We start from the raw sequence: 13,741 nt of genomic DNA, 5'->3' as shown, positions 1-13,741 counted from the left end.
AGGAAGGAGCAAAATAAAAACCTACAAGAACCACCCAATGAAAACGAGATAGGCAATCTAATGATGACTTTTTGCTTTAAGTCATCTTGAATTGAGACACCAGACATTTTCACAAATACTAGGTGCCTAATAATTCTTTAATCCACTTCTTACCATGTCTGTTTTTATTTGTGCATATTCTATTCAATGTTTGAATCTAAAAATCATAAATGATATTGACATACAACTAATCAGAAAGTGAGAACATATAGAACAAAGTCTGGGGAAGCTGATAACAAACAAGATAAACTTAATAAAGTAGTAGTTCTTAAGAAATTAAATAAGAAATGAGACTTTAAAAATATGATGGGAACACAGGGAACTCTGCTCAATGCTCCTTGGAGACCTAAATGGAAGGAAATCTAAAAGAGACTGGATATATACATGTATAATTGATTCTCTTTGCTGTACAGTAGCAAAACATTGTAAAATGGCTCTATTCCAATAAGAGCTTTTTAAAAAGATGTCTTCATATAATCTAAAAATCTTAACAGTGATGAACAACCATAAAAAGATGGTAGAAAATGGCCTAAGCTCCCATGCCAATTTATTTGAAAATTCATTGAGTTAAATGAATACCTTAAAGTATTTTAGCATTGAGAAATCAGAACAAATACACTTAAGATATTTAACATGAGTTCATATGATAAAAAGAGAAACTTTGAAGTAAGCCTGAGATTTGCATTCTCTCATTTTAGGGAGGTTTTGATTTATGCAGCAAAGACATTATTTGAGTTTAAAATTTGCAAGGTCGTATTTGTAGCTTGCAGTGTTATATAACATAAATTAGGGGGAAAAAAAATACCTGTCCCCAGTTTTCCTAGAACTTTGGCAGTGTGTCTACAGCTCCACTCACACACTTCTGTCTAGAGGTGGAAACAAAGTTTAAAAAGAGCATCATAGAGTTACTCAGAAATGGGCACAGTTTTCCTAGGATCCCCAAGAAATGAAAGAGCAGCCAACTCATGCAGGTTGTCACAGGCCAAGAGCAGAGTTTTAGTTCTCACTGTGAGTGAGAAAAGTAATCCCTGGAGATGAATTCCTGAAAGATTTAAGAGACAGAATGGGGCAGGTGATAGCCATCTATGACAGCAACAGAAATAAACCCAGACTTTTCCAAAATCATATCGACTGAAGCAGATCTTACCAAACCACAGGACAAAGGCTGACTTCCTCACTGCTCCTTGGACCTCTTACCTGAGTCATCGGCTCCATCTATTCACGCCTACCTGGGTATGTGGCTGTTGTCTCCACTCTCCTTACATCCCAGAGATGCTTCCTTTGCTCCAGAAAGGTGACCAGATCTGGCTTAAAGACCACAAGTCCTGTTCATCAGGAAAAGAAAACTTAGTTGTGCTGGAGATTCATCAGTTTCCAATCCAGCGTGTATTCAGGTGAGAAAAGAAGGTGTGGTAGAATATTAACACGGCCTAGAAAATGATTTCCCCAAATACTTTATTGAAAGTATCTTTACAACACTAACAAATACATAAAAATCAGAACCTGAGATTCTGGTCAAGTACTACAAGGCAAACATAAGTAGTGGAAATCTGATTTTGAAATGAGGGCAGAACTATTTTATACCACTGAACATTCCTAGTAATCGCCTTCCTAGAGACGGAGGCAGATTACATCAAGAAAGAGGAAGGTTAGAATCATAATAAATCATCATGAAGTCTTTCTAATCTTCCAAACTTCCATTTTTTCCCTAGAAAGCAGGGATCTGAAATTCTATTATAAGGAGCAGATAATTCCAGGAGACATTCAGAAATGCAGAAACCAAAACCGTGAGGGTACTTAAGGGATTCTGGAAGGCAGTTGTCCTCACCCAAGGAGGCCAGGTTCCTGTAGTTCTCTAACATCACGTCCCTGTACAATTCCCGCTGACTGAGGTCCAGACATCCCCACTCTTCTAGAGTGAAATCTATGGTCACATCCCGGAATGTCAGCAGTCTCTGAAATACAAATTGTATATGCCATGTGGCCATAGCAAGTCTTCCTAATGTGACCCAAGATGAAACCAGCAAGAGAAATGGTTTTGATTTAGGAGAATGTCTGGTATTACACAAGAATATAATTTTCACATGCTAATATTCTCTATCATATTTTTAGCCTCAGAAAAAAGACAGTATATGATTCACAAAACCACTGTAGAGATTCTTTTTATCTGGGAGAAAAACTGTACTATGATGTCATCTACAGAGGCATATTTATTTAGAGTGTTGTTCTTGTGTTATGCAGAATAAATCGTCCTTCAACCAAACCTGAATATTTTTCTCCAAACCAGGAATATTTTTTAAAAATGGATTCCAATTCAAGAGTTCTGGAGTCAGGCCAGAGTTGTTCTTCTTTAACAAGCTTATTTTTAATTGGTTAGTTCGTGGTTATTTGAGGTCTACTATATCCTTGTACTTTTCTGAATCTTCATTCCATTAACTTTGAAGAGTTTGACATTGAAACACCAACTAAAAATCATAATTCATCTATTTTTAAAATGTATTATATAATAAAATCTATATTTAACTTTGTTCTGTATTTCACATGACTCCTGTAAATGTGTTATACTTTCATAATACAAAAAATAAAAAAGAAAGAGAAAAATAAAAAAGGAACACAGACAAATACACAGAGACAGCTCTAATAAGTGTGTATATCAGTGTGGGTAACTGGGAAAAACATCAAAAATATACCTCAAAAATGGATCAAATAATGTTATCATTTTTGTGCACACACGCTAAAATGGGAACTATATACATTTTTTAAATGAGAAAAAGTATTCAAGTCAATAAAGTCTGGTTAAATCTTATTTATTTGTGGATGAAAATCTGTATGCTTTAAATACACTAACGTACAAACACACATAACAATATGAAATAGAGTTCTTGGTTCTGAGTCCTTTCTTTCAGAACCTGTATCATTGTGTTGAGCTATATTTTAGAAATTTAACATAGTTACCCAAACATTAGGAATATGATTATCATAAGTATTTCGGAAAAGCAAAAAATGTGATAAGATGATTATTTGAGCTATGACAGTGGAGTGCAATGTAAACTCAGACCTGGACTTGAGTGATGAAAACCTCCACTTCCAAAACCCAACATGCCCACTAAACACAGGTGTGTTCATTACCCAAAGCAAAGAGAAACTAAGAAGGTATGGATTTCTACTGTATCCGGTGGCTCCTGTATGTCCCTGACTAAATCATCCAAAACTTTTCTTAAAGCTGAAGAGGAAAAATGTGAACATCAGAGCGCTGGAATCTCACAGAAGACTCTGAACCAGGGAACATGCAGTGTAATGGGATAAATGGTAACAGGTGATCTGAATGTACCCTGAAAAATGTCAGTCATGCAAATTTCACTTCATATATACCTCCCCTGTTGTGTCCTATATTTCAAGAGCAAGTTATTTTAATGATAGAGATCTTACACTATTATTTCTTTTTGTTTCAAAATTTTCTGAAAAATTCCGGATCACTGAGTTCATTCTATTTATAACTGCATTTTCTTACTCCTGTTCTAAAGATCTGAAATTGCATCCAGATGGAAGCTCATCACTGCAATTCCTCTACTTCCCTAAGATCCCAACACCAAACCACATCCCAGCGGGAATCTTGGATACCAGTGACTCCTCGTGTTGATCTCTCACAAAGGGAATATATTCACCAGTTGAAAGTCACTAAGTCACATGGAGAATTCATCTTGTTCTATAGAAAGCTGGGATACAGACAATGGAGAAAAGGCTCTGGGACATAAGGGAGAAGTGGTCTAAAGAGCTGGTCTTCACTATTGTAGGAAAAAGCAAATAGTTGAAAACAAACAGCCTGAGCTAAAGAATAAAAATAAAAACTGAGTAGACAATTAAAGGTTTGCAGGTTCTCAGTCCAGCCATTTCAGGAGGAAAAGCAGACACAGCCCAGACCCAGGACAGGACATGTACCTGAGAAGCTGCCATTTCCTCTTCTTCTTCCTCTTGCTCTGTCTTCTCTGGGGATGTTATGTTGCAAATTCACACCTGTGTCTTGAGAAAATACCTTCAAAGGAATCCACACAGCTCTTTAACCTGCAACCTCACCTACAGACAAAAGGACCTTGAAAAGCTGTAAAGACCCACCCCTCCTGACCTCTGTCTCAGGAGAGATTCAGGAACAATCACTTCCTACCTGGAGACCAGCCTGTGAACTTACTTCTTGATTGTTCTCTCCTCAGAGAGAGCTCCTAACCTTCTGCACATACAGACGATGTGAGCTGACTGACTTCCCCGGTCCAAATCCAGTTAGACCAACCCTGCGGCCTCTCCACAGAGGAAGCCGGGCCTCAGCTCTCACGGATGGACCAGGAACTCCGTCCTTAGCCCAGGCCTCCCCTCAGAATCCCCTGGAGCACTTCCTACACACCACACTGATGCTCCCACAGGGCCCAGAGAACTCTGCGGGGAGGGCACGGCTTAAAACTGGTCATGTGACCCTGATGGGAAACAGATGGAAGCCACTTGGCCAAAGATTCTTTCTGAACCATTTCAGTGAATATGAACCCCTCAAGGTCAGGTCCCCACTCTAAGAAGTTATGAATTTGCAGGTCTGAGGTGGGGCCATGAAATGAGTCTTTAGCAAATTCCATTTATTCTGATGCTTCTTCCCCAAGACCCACACTCAGGAGCCAAGCTGAAGTGCTCACACTCAGCACAGCTGAGACCTCTCAGGAGGGGAGGGTTTCGGGTGAGAATTTCTGAAGGAGGTCAAGCCGAGCACCAAGCAGAGAAAGCATCAGTGCTTGGGGTTCAGACCTCTGTAGGTGACCCTGAGTGAAATCCTGTGGGCCCCCCAGGCTGAGGGTGGATGGGTCCATTCAAACCAGAGGAGCAGGATTCTGGTGAGCTCTGAGGGTGTCATTGAAGGGGGGCCTGTGAAGTAGAACCCGGGGTTCAGCAAGACTGCTGATCTCAAGGTGGTCATCTAGTGGAGGCACTCACAGGACTGGCTGGTGTGAGTTCAAGGACCTGCAGGCTGCCTGCTCCCCAGACAGATGCTGAGGCAGCAACAGCATGGAGCAGTTCAGGGGAGCTCTCAACAGTACTCTGTATGATCCTTCTTATTAGAACCATCACAATGTCCGAGTAGTTACAAAATGAGAGAGGAGATACAACATAGAAATGGTGGAAAATATCTGAAGTTATTCGAGGTTTAAAGCCAGTAAGGAACTAATTTCTACAGATGGCATCTCTCTCTGCTACCAAATAGTTTGTTACGGTCTCTTCTCTACAATCTTAGATAAGGTGGGAGAGGTTAATGGTGGTGGTGGTGGGTTAACACTAAATTCATTACAATCAACCAAAACACTAAAAACTATTCACTTTTATTAATTAGCATATATCAATTTCACACATAGTTGAAATAAAACCTTTTACAACCCACTGTGTGATCCTTGATTAAAATACAAATTACAAGCATAGAGAAAGATATTTATTTTTCTGATACAATGATCTAAGAATTATGATTTCTATGGTTTACAAAACAGAGGCTAGGAGTCACTTAATAAATTGATAAACCCTAATTATATGACTTTTTCAGGAAGGGTTTCTCATACATTTCTAGGTTATCACAGAAGATGTTTTTATTTCAACATTGTCAACTAATATCCTTGACTTCTGATGGTATTATAGATACGTCAGTATTTTAGTTAACTGTCACTGAGTTCTTACAAATCAAGTGATACAACTATTGAAAATTTAGAACAAACCTCTGTCTTACTTTAGTACATGGAAAGAGTCCATCATCGCTTACATGACGTGACCTACAGGGATATTTGAAATCAATAACAAACATCTCCATTTAGATGTTCATTGTACATTTTACATTACTGTGTCTTTAATCTTCTAATGGAGATTAGATATAAATGGTTCCAACACAATATAGAAGGTCTTCTCTCATCTTTGAGGTAGCAACCATCAGGAAAAGTTTGAATACACACTATAAACAAAGCATAGCATGGAGTATTTCAGAGTTGAATTACATTCATTTTGGTTTTCAAATAATCTCAAATCATGTCAGTCTAAACAAGGATACAATGCTAATAACTGTAACTTCCTAAACACCAACCGTTCATCTCATGATCCATACTAACCTATCAATTTTCTATGTGTTTCTATGGATTCCTCTCTGCAGTAATTCTCCTTCAGAGTAACTTCAGAAAACAGGATTGACGAAATGCTTTCTAGTAAGCCATCTCTGATATTTACTTAGATTTAAGTTTTGATTAAATACTTTTCTACATACTTATTACATCATTCCCATGTGTTTCTTGTATAAACGCTCATGTTTTCTGGTGTATGTTTAGGACAAATCTCTTCCATCACTTGTTTCATTACTAGGGTTTCTCTCCAGTGTGTGCTCTCAAATGTCTAGTGAGATGACCGCTCTGATCAATGCCTTTGCCACACTCCTTTCATTTGTAAGGCTTCTTTTCAGTATGAATTCTCTGATGTTTATGAAAACTTGAGCTCTGACGAAAGGCTTTGCCACATTCTTTACATGTATAAGGTTTCTCTCCAGTATGAATTCGCTGATGTTGAGTAAGGCTTGAATTTTGGGTAAAGGCTTTGCCACATTCCTTACATTTATAAGGTTTCTCTCCAGTATGGATTCGGCGATGTGGAGTAAGGCTCGTAATTTTGATAAATCCTTTGCCACAATCTTTACATTTATAAGGCTTTTCTCTAGTATGAAGTACCTGATGTTCAGTAAGACTTGAGCAGCCAGTAATGACTTCACTGCAGTTATTAAATTGGTCGGACTTCCCAGTACGAAGTCGCTGGTGATGATTAAGACTTGAGCTCTGTTTAAAGGCTTTGCCACACTTTGTACATTTAAAAGGCTTCTCTTCAGTATGAACTCGCTGATGTCGAGTGAGACTTGAGCTACAGTTAAAGGCTTTGCCACATACCTTACATTTATAAGGTTTCTGGCCAGTATGGATTCGCTGATGTTGTGTAAGATCAGTGCCACGAAAAAAGCCTTTGCCACATACTGTGCATTTAAAAGGTTTCCTTCCTGAATGGATTTTCCTGTGTCTAGTTAGATTGGATGAGTTAGTAAAGACTTTCCCACATATATTACACTTGTTATCTTTCTGTGGATTCTGAATCCTCTGCTGTCGGGTAAGATCTGAAGACGGATCAGAAACTTTCCGGGGTGCTCCAAGTGATTCTCTCCGGCTGTTCCCCGTGCAACCACCACGCATGGCCGCCATGCCTTGCAAAACTGAGGAAATCAAGGACAATCGGCTCACAGCTGGGCGAAAGGACGCCAAATCTGTCGAGATCAAGAAAAACAAGGATAATGTGAAGTTTCCACTTCGATGCAGCGGATACCTTTACACCTTGGTCATCACGGACAACAAGAAGGCAGAAAAGCCGAAGCAGACTCGGCCCCCAGGTTCAGCAGTGAAGGAGTAGAAATGTACCACGCACACTGATTTGAACTGGATTAAAATTTTAAAATCTCAAAGAAAAAGGAGAAAAAAGAAACGTTATCATATTCACTACAATTATAAGTCTGCTCTCCCATATGAATACTCTTATATAAAGACCTGTTCGTTCATAAAAGATACTCCGACATTTATTACTTTTAAAAACCTTGTGTGAACATTGAGGTCCCTGGTATTTCTTCAGGTTTGAGACTTGTTCAACCTTATGCTCAGTGTCATTGTATGTGTAGCATCTTGCTCCATCACAAATACTCTTGCAATTATTGGGGGTGGAACTCTTACTTAAGGCCTGACCTATTTTAGTACATATGAAAAGTTGTTCCATATTAACCATATCACGATATGTATTGAACTCTGGTGGTTGGATTAAGTGTCTTATATTATTATCAACATTACAAATATTGGAACAGAGAAAATATATCTGTTGTTGGAAGACTAATGACCCCTTGCTTACCGATCTCTCAAACTGCTTATTTTGGGAGTTTTCCCCCTGATTTTTAAATATCTGGTTTTCAGACATGTTTGAATTTATGTTTAATCGAAGCCTATTAATAGGTTCAGAATAGTTTGAATGAGTATTTGCAGTATAGACTGGATACCTTTCCAGATTTTAGACATTTCCTTTCAGAGAATATGCATATTTCAAAAACGATGTGGGTCTTTGCTTAAAAACATACACTTCTCTGCAGATATCAATGCCTGAAATTGTTTTTCCCAAGCTGACTCATAGTACTTTTTTTTTGGCAGTCATAATATCTGTATTATGTGAAACTGTCTCAATTTTTTTATGTCCTTGCTGTATTTCACATCCTCTCTGTATTTCACATGCCCTTGTATATTCCCAGTCTTTCATTAAATATAAGTTGCCAAGGTGAAATCTTTCATTTATTCCTAGGTTTGCTTTTGAGAATACATCTAACCCTGGATTCTTTGGCATCAAACCCTGGGTGTCCTAAGAAGACACAGCTCAAAGATACCAAATAGCAAGTCATTTTACTTAGTATTTTCAGTGGACATCCTTAAATATTTACATGACATTGATGAACCCTTCACTAGATTAAGAATAAAACAGAGACGGAAAGATCAAAATGGCAGAGGATTAGGTAGACGTGGAGTTCATCTCCCTCTACAGATGCATCGAGAATACATGTGCAAACGGGACAACCCTCACAGAGCCCAGCTGAACACTAACAGAGGACCTTGGACACCTAAAAGGACAAGAAAGGTTCCCGCTTAGCCAGGTAGGACAAAAGAAAGAAGGAAGCAGAAGAGGTAGTGTGGGACCTGCGATCCTAGTGGGGGGACGGAAGAGAGGAGAGGCTGACATCCGGGGAAGCCTGTCACTGGGGCGGGGTGGGCGCTCAGTCGGGATAGAAGGGGAGCCTCATTCTCTGTGGGAGGAGAACACGGCAACCAGTGTGTGGCTGCAGGCCAGAGTGACCCGTGTACACAGGGTACTGACCCCAGCCCTGCCCGCCGCAAAGTGCGAGGGGTGATCACCACTGCAGACAAGCGCTGGGTGCCGAATTGCGGGGCTTGGAGAGCAGACCCAGGGAGATGCCTGCTCTTGGCTGTGAGATCTCCTGCGGAGACAGGAGTGAAGAGCTCCGCAAGCATGAATGCTTGTGGAGGAAGCCTGAATCACCCGAGAAGCAGAGCGCCGCTGCTGAGTGATGCCCAAAGGGAAGACCCACCATTGCAGCCGCTCTCCATCTGTGCCAGCCCCTCCCTGCCAGGCTCTGGGAAGGGCTCTTACTGGGCTCCACTTCTTATCACACAGGTTTTTATTTGAGAGTGTTCTATTAGATGTTTGAATCTAAAAGTCATAACTGATATTGACAAAGAACTAGGCAGAAAATGAGGACATGTGGGATAAAGTCCAGGGAAACTGATAACAAACAAGATAAATTAATAAAGTAGTAGTTCTTAAGAAACTAAATAAGAAGTAGACTTTAAAGATACGATGAGAACACAGGGAACTCTACTCAGTGATCTGTGGAGACCTAAATGAGAGGGAATCAAAAAAGAGTGGATATGTAGTGGATATTCATATATATGTATAACTGATTCTCTTTGCTGTATGGCAGCACAGCGTTGCAAAACAGCTATACTCCAAAAAGATCATTTTAAAAAGATTTCTTTATATTATCTAAAAATTCTAATAGTTTAACAACCATTAAAAATATGGTGCTGCTGCTGCTGCTAAGTCGCTTCAGTCGTGTCTGACTCTGTGTGACCCCATAGACGGTAGCCCACCAGGCTCCCCCGTCCCTGGGATTCTCCAGGCAAGAACACTGGAGTGGGTTGCCATTTCCTTCTCCAGTGCATGAAAGTGAAAACTGAAAGTTAAGTCGTTCAGTCGTGTCCGACTCCTAGCATCCCCATGGACTGCAGCCTACCAGGCTCCTCCGTCCATGGGATTTTCCAGGCAAGAGTACTGGAGTGGGCTGCCATTGCCTTCTCCAAAAAATATGGTGGAAAATGTTCTAACCTCTTATGTCAATTTATTTTAACATTCTTGAGGTAATTGAATATATTCAAGTATTTTAGCATTGAGGAATTGGGACAGATACACTTAACATATTTAATGCGGCTCAGAGGTTAAACCATCTATCTGCCTGTAACTCGGGAGACCTGGGTTCAATCCCTGGGTCAGGAAGATCCCCTGGAGAAGGAAATGACACCCACTCCAGTATTCTTGCCTGGAGAATCCCATGGACAGAGGAACCTGGTGGGGTACAGTCCACGGGGTTGCAAAGAGTCGGACATGACTGAGCGACTTTACTTACTTACTTACTTCATATAAAGAAAAAAGAAACGTTGAAGTAACCCTGAGATTTGCATTCTCTCATTTTAGGGAGGTTTTGATTTATGCAGTGAAGAAATAATGAGTTTAAAACTTATAAGTTCATATTTGTAGCTTCCAGTGTTTTAGAAATTATAAATCAGAAGAAAAAAAAATCCATCCCCAGTATTCCTAGAACTCTGGTAGTTTGCCTACAACTCCACTCACACACTTCTGTCTAGAGGTAGAAACAAACTTTAAAAGGAACATCATAGAGTTACTCAGAAATGGGCACAGTTTTCCCAGGATCCCCAAGAAATGGAAGAGCAGCCAACTCATGTAGGTTGTCACAGGCCAAGAGGAGAATTTTAATTCTCACTGTGAATGAGAAAAGCAATCACTGGAGGTGAATCCATGAATAATTTAAGAGACAGAATGCGGCAGGAGATATCCGTCTATGACAGCAACAGAAATATAACTAGACTTCTCCAAAATCATTTCCACCGAAGCAGATCTTCTGAAACCATATACAAAGGATAGCTTCCTCTCTGATGCTTGGGCCTCTCACCTGAATCATCTGCTCCCTCCGTTCAGACATACCTGGGTGTATTGCTGTTATCTCCATTCTCCTTACATCCCGAGGATCCTTCATTTTCTCCAGAAAGGTGACCAGGTCTGGCTTAGAGACTACGAGACCTGTTCATCAGAGAAAAGAATATTTGTTTTGCTAGAGTTTCATCAATTTCCAACCCAATATGTATTTATGTGTGAAGAGAACGCATGGTTGACTGTTAATACAGCCTAGAGAATGATTTTCCCAAATACTTTATTGAAAGGACATTTACAACACTAACAAATACATTAAAGAACAGATCTGAGATTCTAGTGAAGTACTACTAAGGTAAAAGTAAGTAGCAGAAATCTGATTTGAAAAGGAAAGTGACACCCTTTTATACTACAAAACTTACAGAATTGCCACTAACCTAGAAGGCGGCAGATTACATCAAGGAAGAAAAAGGTTACAATCATAATGAATCATCATGAAGTCTTTCTAAACTCACAGATTCCCATTTTCCCCTAAAAAGCAGGGATCTGAAACTCTATTATAAGAAGCAGAAGATTCCAGGAGACATTCTACAAGTGAAAGGACCAAAACCATGTGGGTGGATAAGGGATTCTGGAAGGCAGTTATCCTCACCCAAGGAGGCCAGGTTCCTGTAGTTCTCTAACATCACGTCCCTGTATAATTCCAGTTGACTGAGGTCCAGGCATTCCCACTCCTCTAGAGTGAAATCTATGGCCACATCCTGGAACCTCAGCCGTCCCTGAAATACAAAGTACATGTGTCATATGGCTGTGGGAAGACTTCCTGCTGCTGCTGCTGCTAAGTCACTTCAGTCGTGTCCAACTCTGTGCGACCCCATAGACGGCAGCCCACCAGGCTCCCCCGTCCCTGGGATTCTTCAGGCAAGAACACTGAAGTGGGTTGCCATTTCCTTCTTCAATGCATGAAAGTGAAAAATGAAAGCGAAGCCGCTTAGCAGTGTCCGACTCACAGCGACCCCAGGACTGCAGCCTACCAGGCTCCTCCGTCCATGGGATTTTCCAGGCAAGAGTACTGGAGTGGGTTGCCATTGCCTTCTCCAGGAAGACTTCCTAATGTGACCAAAGATGAAAACAGCAAGTTCAGAGACTTGGTTTTGATCTAGGAGAGTGGCCGGTATTACACAATAATATAATTTAATATAATATAATATTTTATACCATATTTCTAACCCCAGAGAAGAGGATGAGATATGATCCACAAATCACTACAGAAACTATTCTGATCTGGAAGAGAAATTGTAAAATAATCAGATCAACATTGGCATGTTTATTTTTGAGTACTGTACTCATGTGATGCAGATAAATTCTTTGATAAATTATTTATCAAAGAAACAGGAAATATTTTAAAAAGCATACTCTGATCCAAGAGTACCGGAGTGGGACAAATGTGGCCCATTTTTAACAAGTTTATTTTAACTAGCAATGTTGAAAAGTGTGTTCCATTAATGACCATTTTTGAACAGCAATGAAGTAGAAAGGGAAGAAGTCATACTTAAATTTCAACTTCAAGTGTTTTAATGATTTTACAGTCTAATAGGATAGCAACCTTGGCAGTAAGAATCATTTTTTTTTTTTTTCCTCCCCCATCCCTGGGATTCTCCAGGCAAGAACACTGGAGTGGGTTGCCATTTCCTTCTCCAAGTAAGAATCATTTTAATTTTAGTATATATTATATATCTTTCTGACAATTTTAGAAGAGTCTTGAATGCGCAACAGAAATAATGTAAAATCAATATGTTGCTGACACACCTTTTGGAAAATACTTTAACAAACATTCTGTAAATGGCAGAGCTTAAATTTTACGTCAATTTATGGACTCTAGACTTTAATAAAACAGGAAAATACACAGAGACAACTCTAATGAAAATTTATAGAAATTTCTGTATTTGTAAATAATATTTGATAATATTTGTAAATAAGAAAGTGCTAGTCACTTAGTCTTGTCCTATTCTTTGTAACACCATGGACTGAAGCCTGCCAGGCTCCTCTATCCATGGAATTCTCCAGACAAGAATACTGGAGTGGATCGTGATTCCCTTCTGAGTGAATCTTCAAAAAAAAAAAAAAAGATCAAATCATATCAACATGTTCTTGCACATAAACATACACTAAAATGGGGCTATATACTTAGTAATAGGGCAAAACTGTCATGTCAATAAAATCAGTATAATATTTAACTGATTAAAAATGTGCATAAGTATTTGAGGATGATATTATTAATTTTTAAAAATAGACTAGGGTGCAGACATACACAACGATATAAAATAAAGTAGAGCTCTGGTTCTGAATTTTTTAATTTCCTGAAAATCTGTATCATTTGCACAGAGCTTTATTTTAAAATATAACACAGTTGAACATAGATTAGCACTAACATGGTTCTTGTAAACATTCTGGAAAATTCAAAAATGTAATGAGACTGTGTGTGATGTGAGCATGGAGTGTACTGGAAATGATCAGGCCTGGACTTCAGTAATGAAAACCCTCACTCCCAAAACTCAGCATCTCTACTATATACTTGAGAGTGTTGTCAGCTACAAACGGGCACTTGCCAAGAGCGTTACCAGCGACTGAACAACAAGAAGGGCGTTTGCCATCTGCCACTCGGAAGATTGAGCCCTAGTGTCCTGCAGCTGTCAAATCTCCCCCGAGGGAGTTCAGGGTGGACTGAGACACTCTGCTCCAGGGAATCTGGTGGAACAGGTCTTTAGAGAGTTAGATATTTTCAGGAACTGATTTCATGATCCAAACCCTTGCATCTCTTTATATCTAGAAAATCACTAAATGGTGATGCCAGCTTCTCACAACTGGCAGAAAACCTTTTGTAAAG

The 13,741-nt window shown here is 39.5% G+C and overlaps 3 protein-coding genes across 3 annotated transcripts in view; 1 reads left to right on the top strand and 2 right to left on the bottom strand.

Annotated features, from left to right (window-relative positions):
* Nucleotides 1-1,254: 1,254 nt before the first annotated feature.
* On the bottom strand, nt 1,255-3,993 carry LOC133055185 (KRAB domain-containing protein 5-like). The gene is made up of 3 exons (XM_061140617.1): nt 3,979-3,993; nt 1,868-1,994; nt 1,255-1,364 (listed from the first exon to the last, which is right to left on the bottom strand). Exons 1-3 carry the CDS (start codon nt 3,991-3,993, stop codon nt 1,255-1,257), a joined length of 252 nt encoding a protein of 83 aa, XP_060996600.1.
* A 2,588-nt stretch (nt 3,994-6,581) lies between these two features.
* Nucleotides 6,582-13,741, bottom strand: part of LOC133054820 (zinc finger protein 677-like) — a gene marked incomplete at its 3' end in the record, with an annotated part of 90,748 nt that continues 83,588 nt past the window's right edge. The window contains exons 6-7 of the mRNA XM_061140146.1: nt 6,832-7,021; nt 6,582-6,753 (exon numbers count right to left, since the gene is read on the bottom strand). Coding sequence (XP_060996129.1) covers nt 6,582-6,753; nt 6,832-7,021 — 362 coding nt within the window. The remainder of the gene's footprint in view (nt 6,754-6,831; nt 7,022-13,741) is intronic.
* LOC133054828 (large ribosomal subunit protein eL38-like) lies at nt 7,285-7,491 on the top strand. Its single transcript, XM_061140151.1, has one exon. The coding sequence runs from the start codon at nt 7,285-7,287 to the stop codon at nt 7,489-7,491; it is 207 nt and encodes a 68-aa protein (XP_060996134.1).

This window comes from Dama dama, chromosome 4, assembly GCF_033118175.1.
Source record: "Dama dama isolate Ldn47 chromosome 4, ASM3311817v1, whole genome shotgun sequence".
Taxonomy (NCBI): domain Eukaryota; kingdom Metazoa; phylum Chordata; class Mammalia; order Artiodactyla; family Cervidae; genus Dama; species Dama dama.
This window is presented reverse-complemented; position numbering and strand designations above follow the sequence as displayed.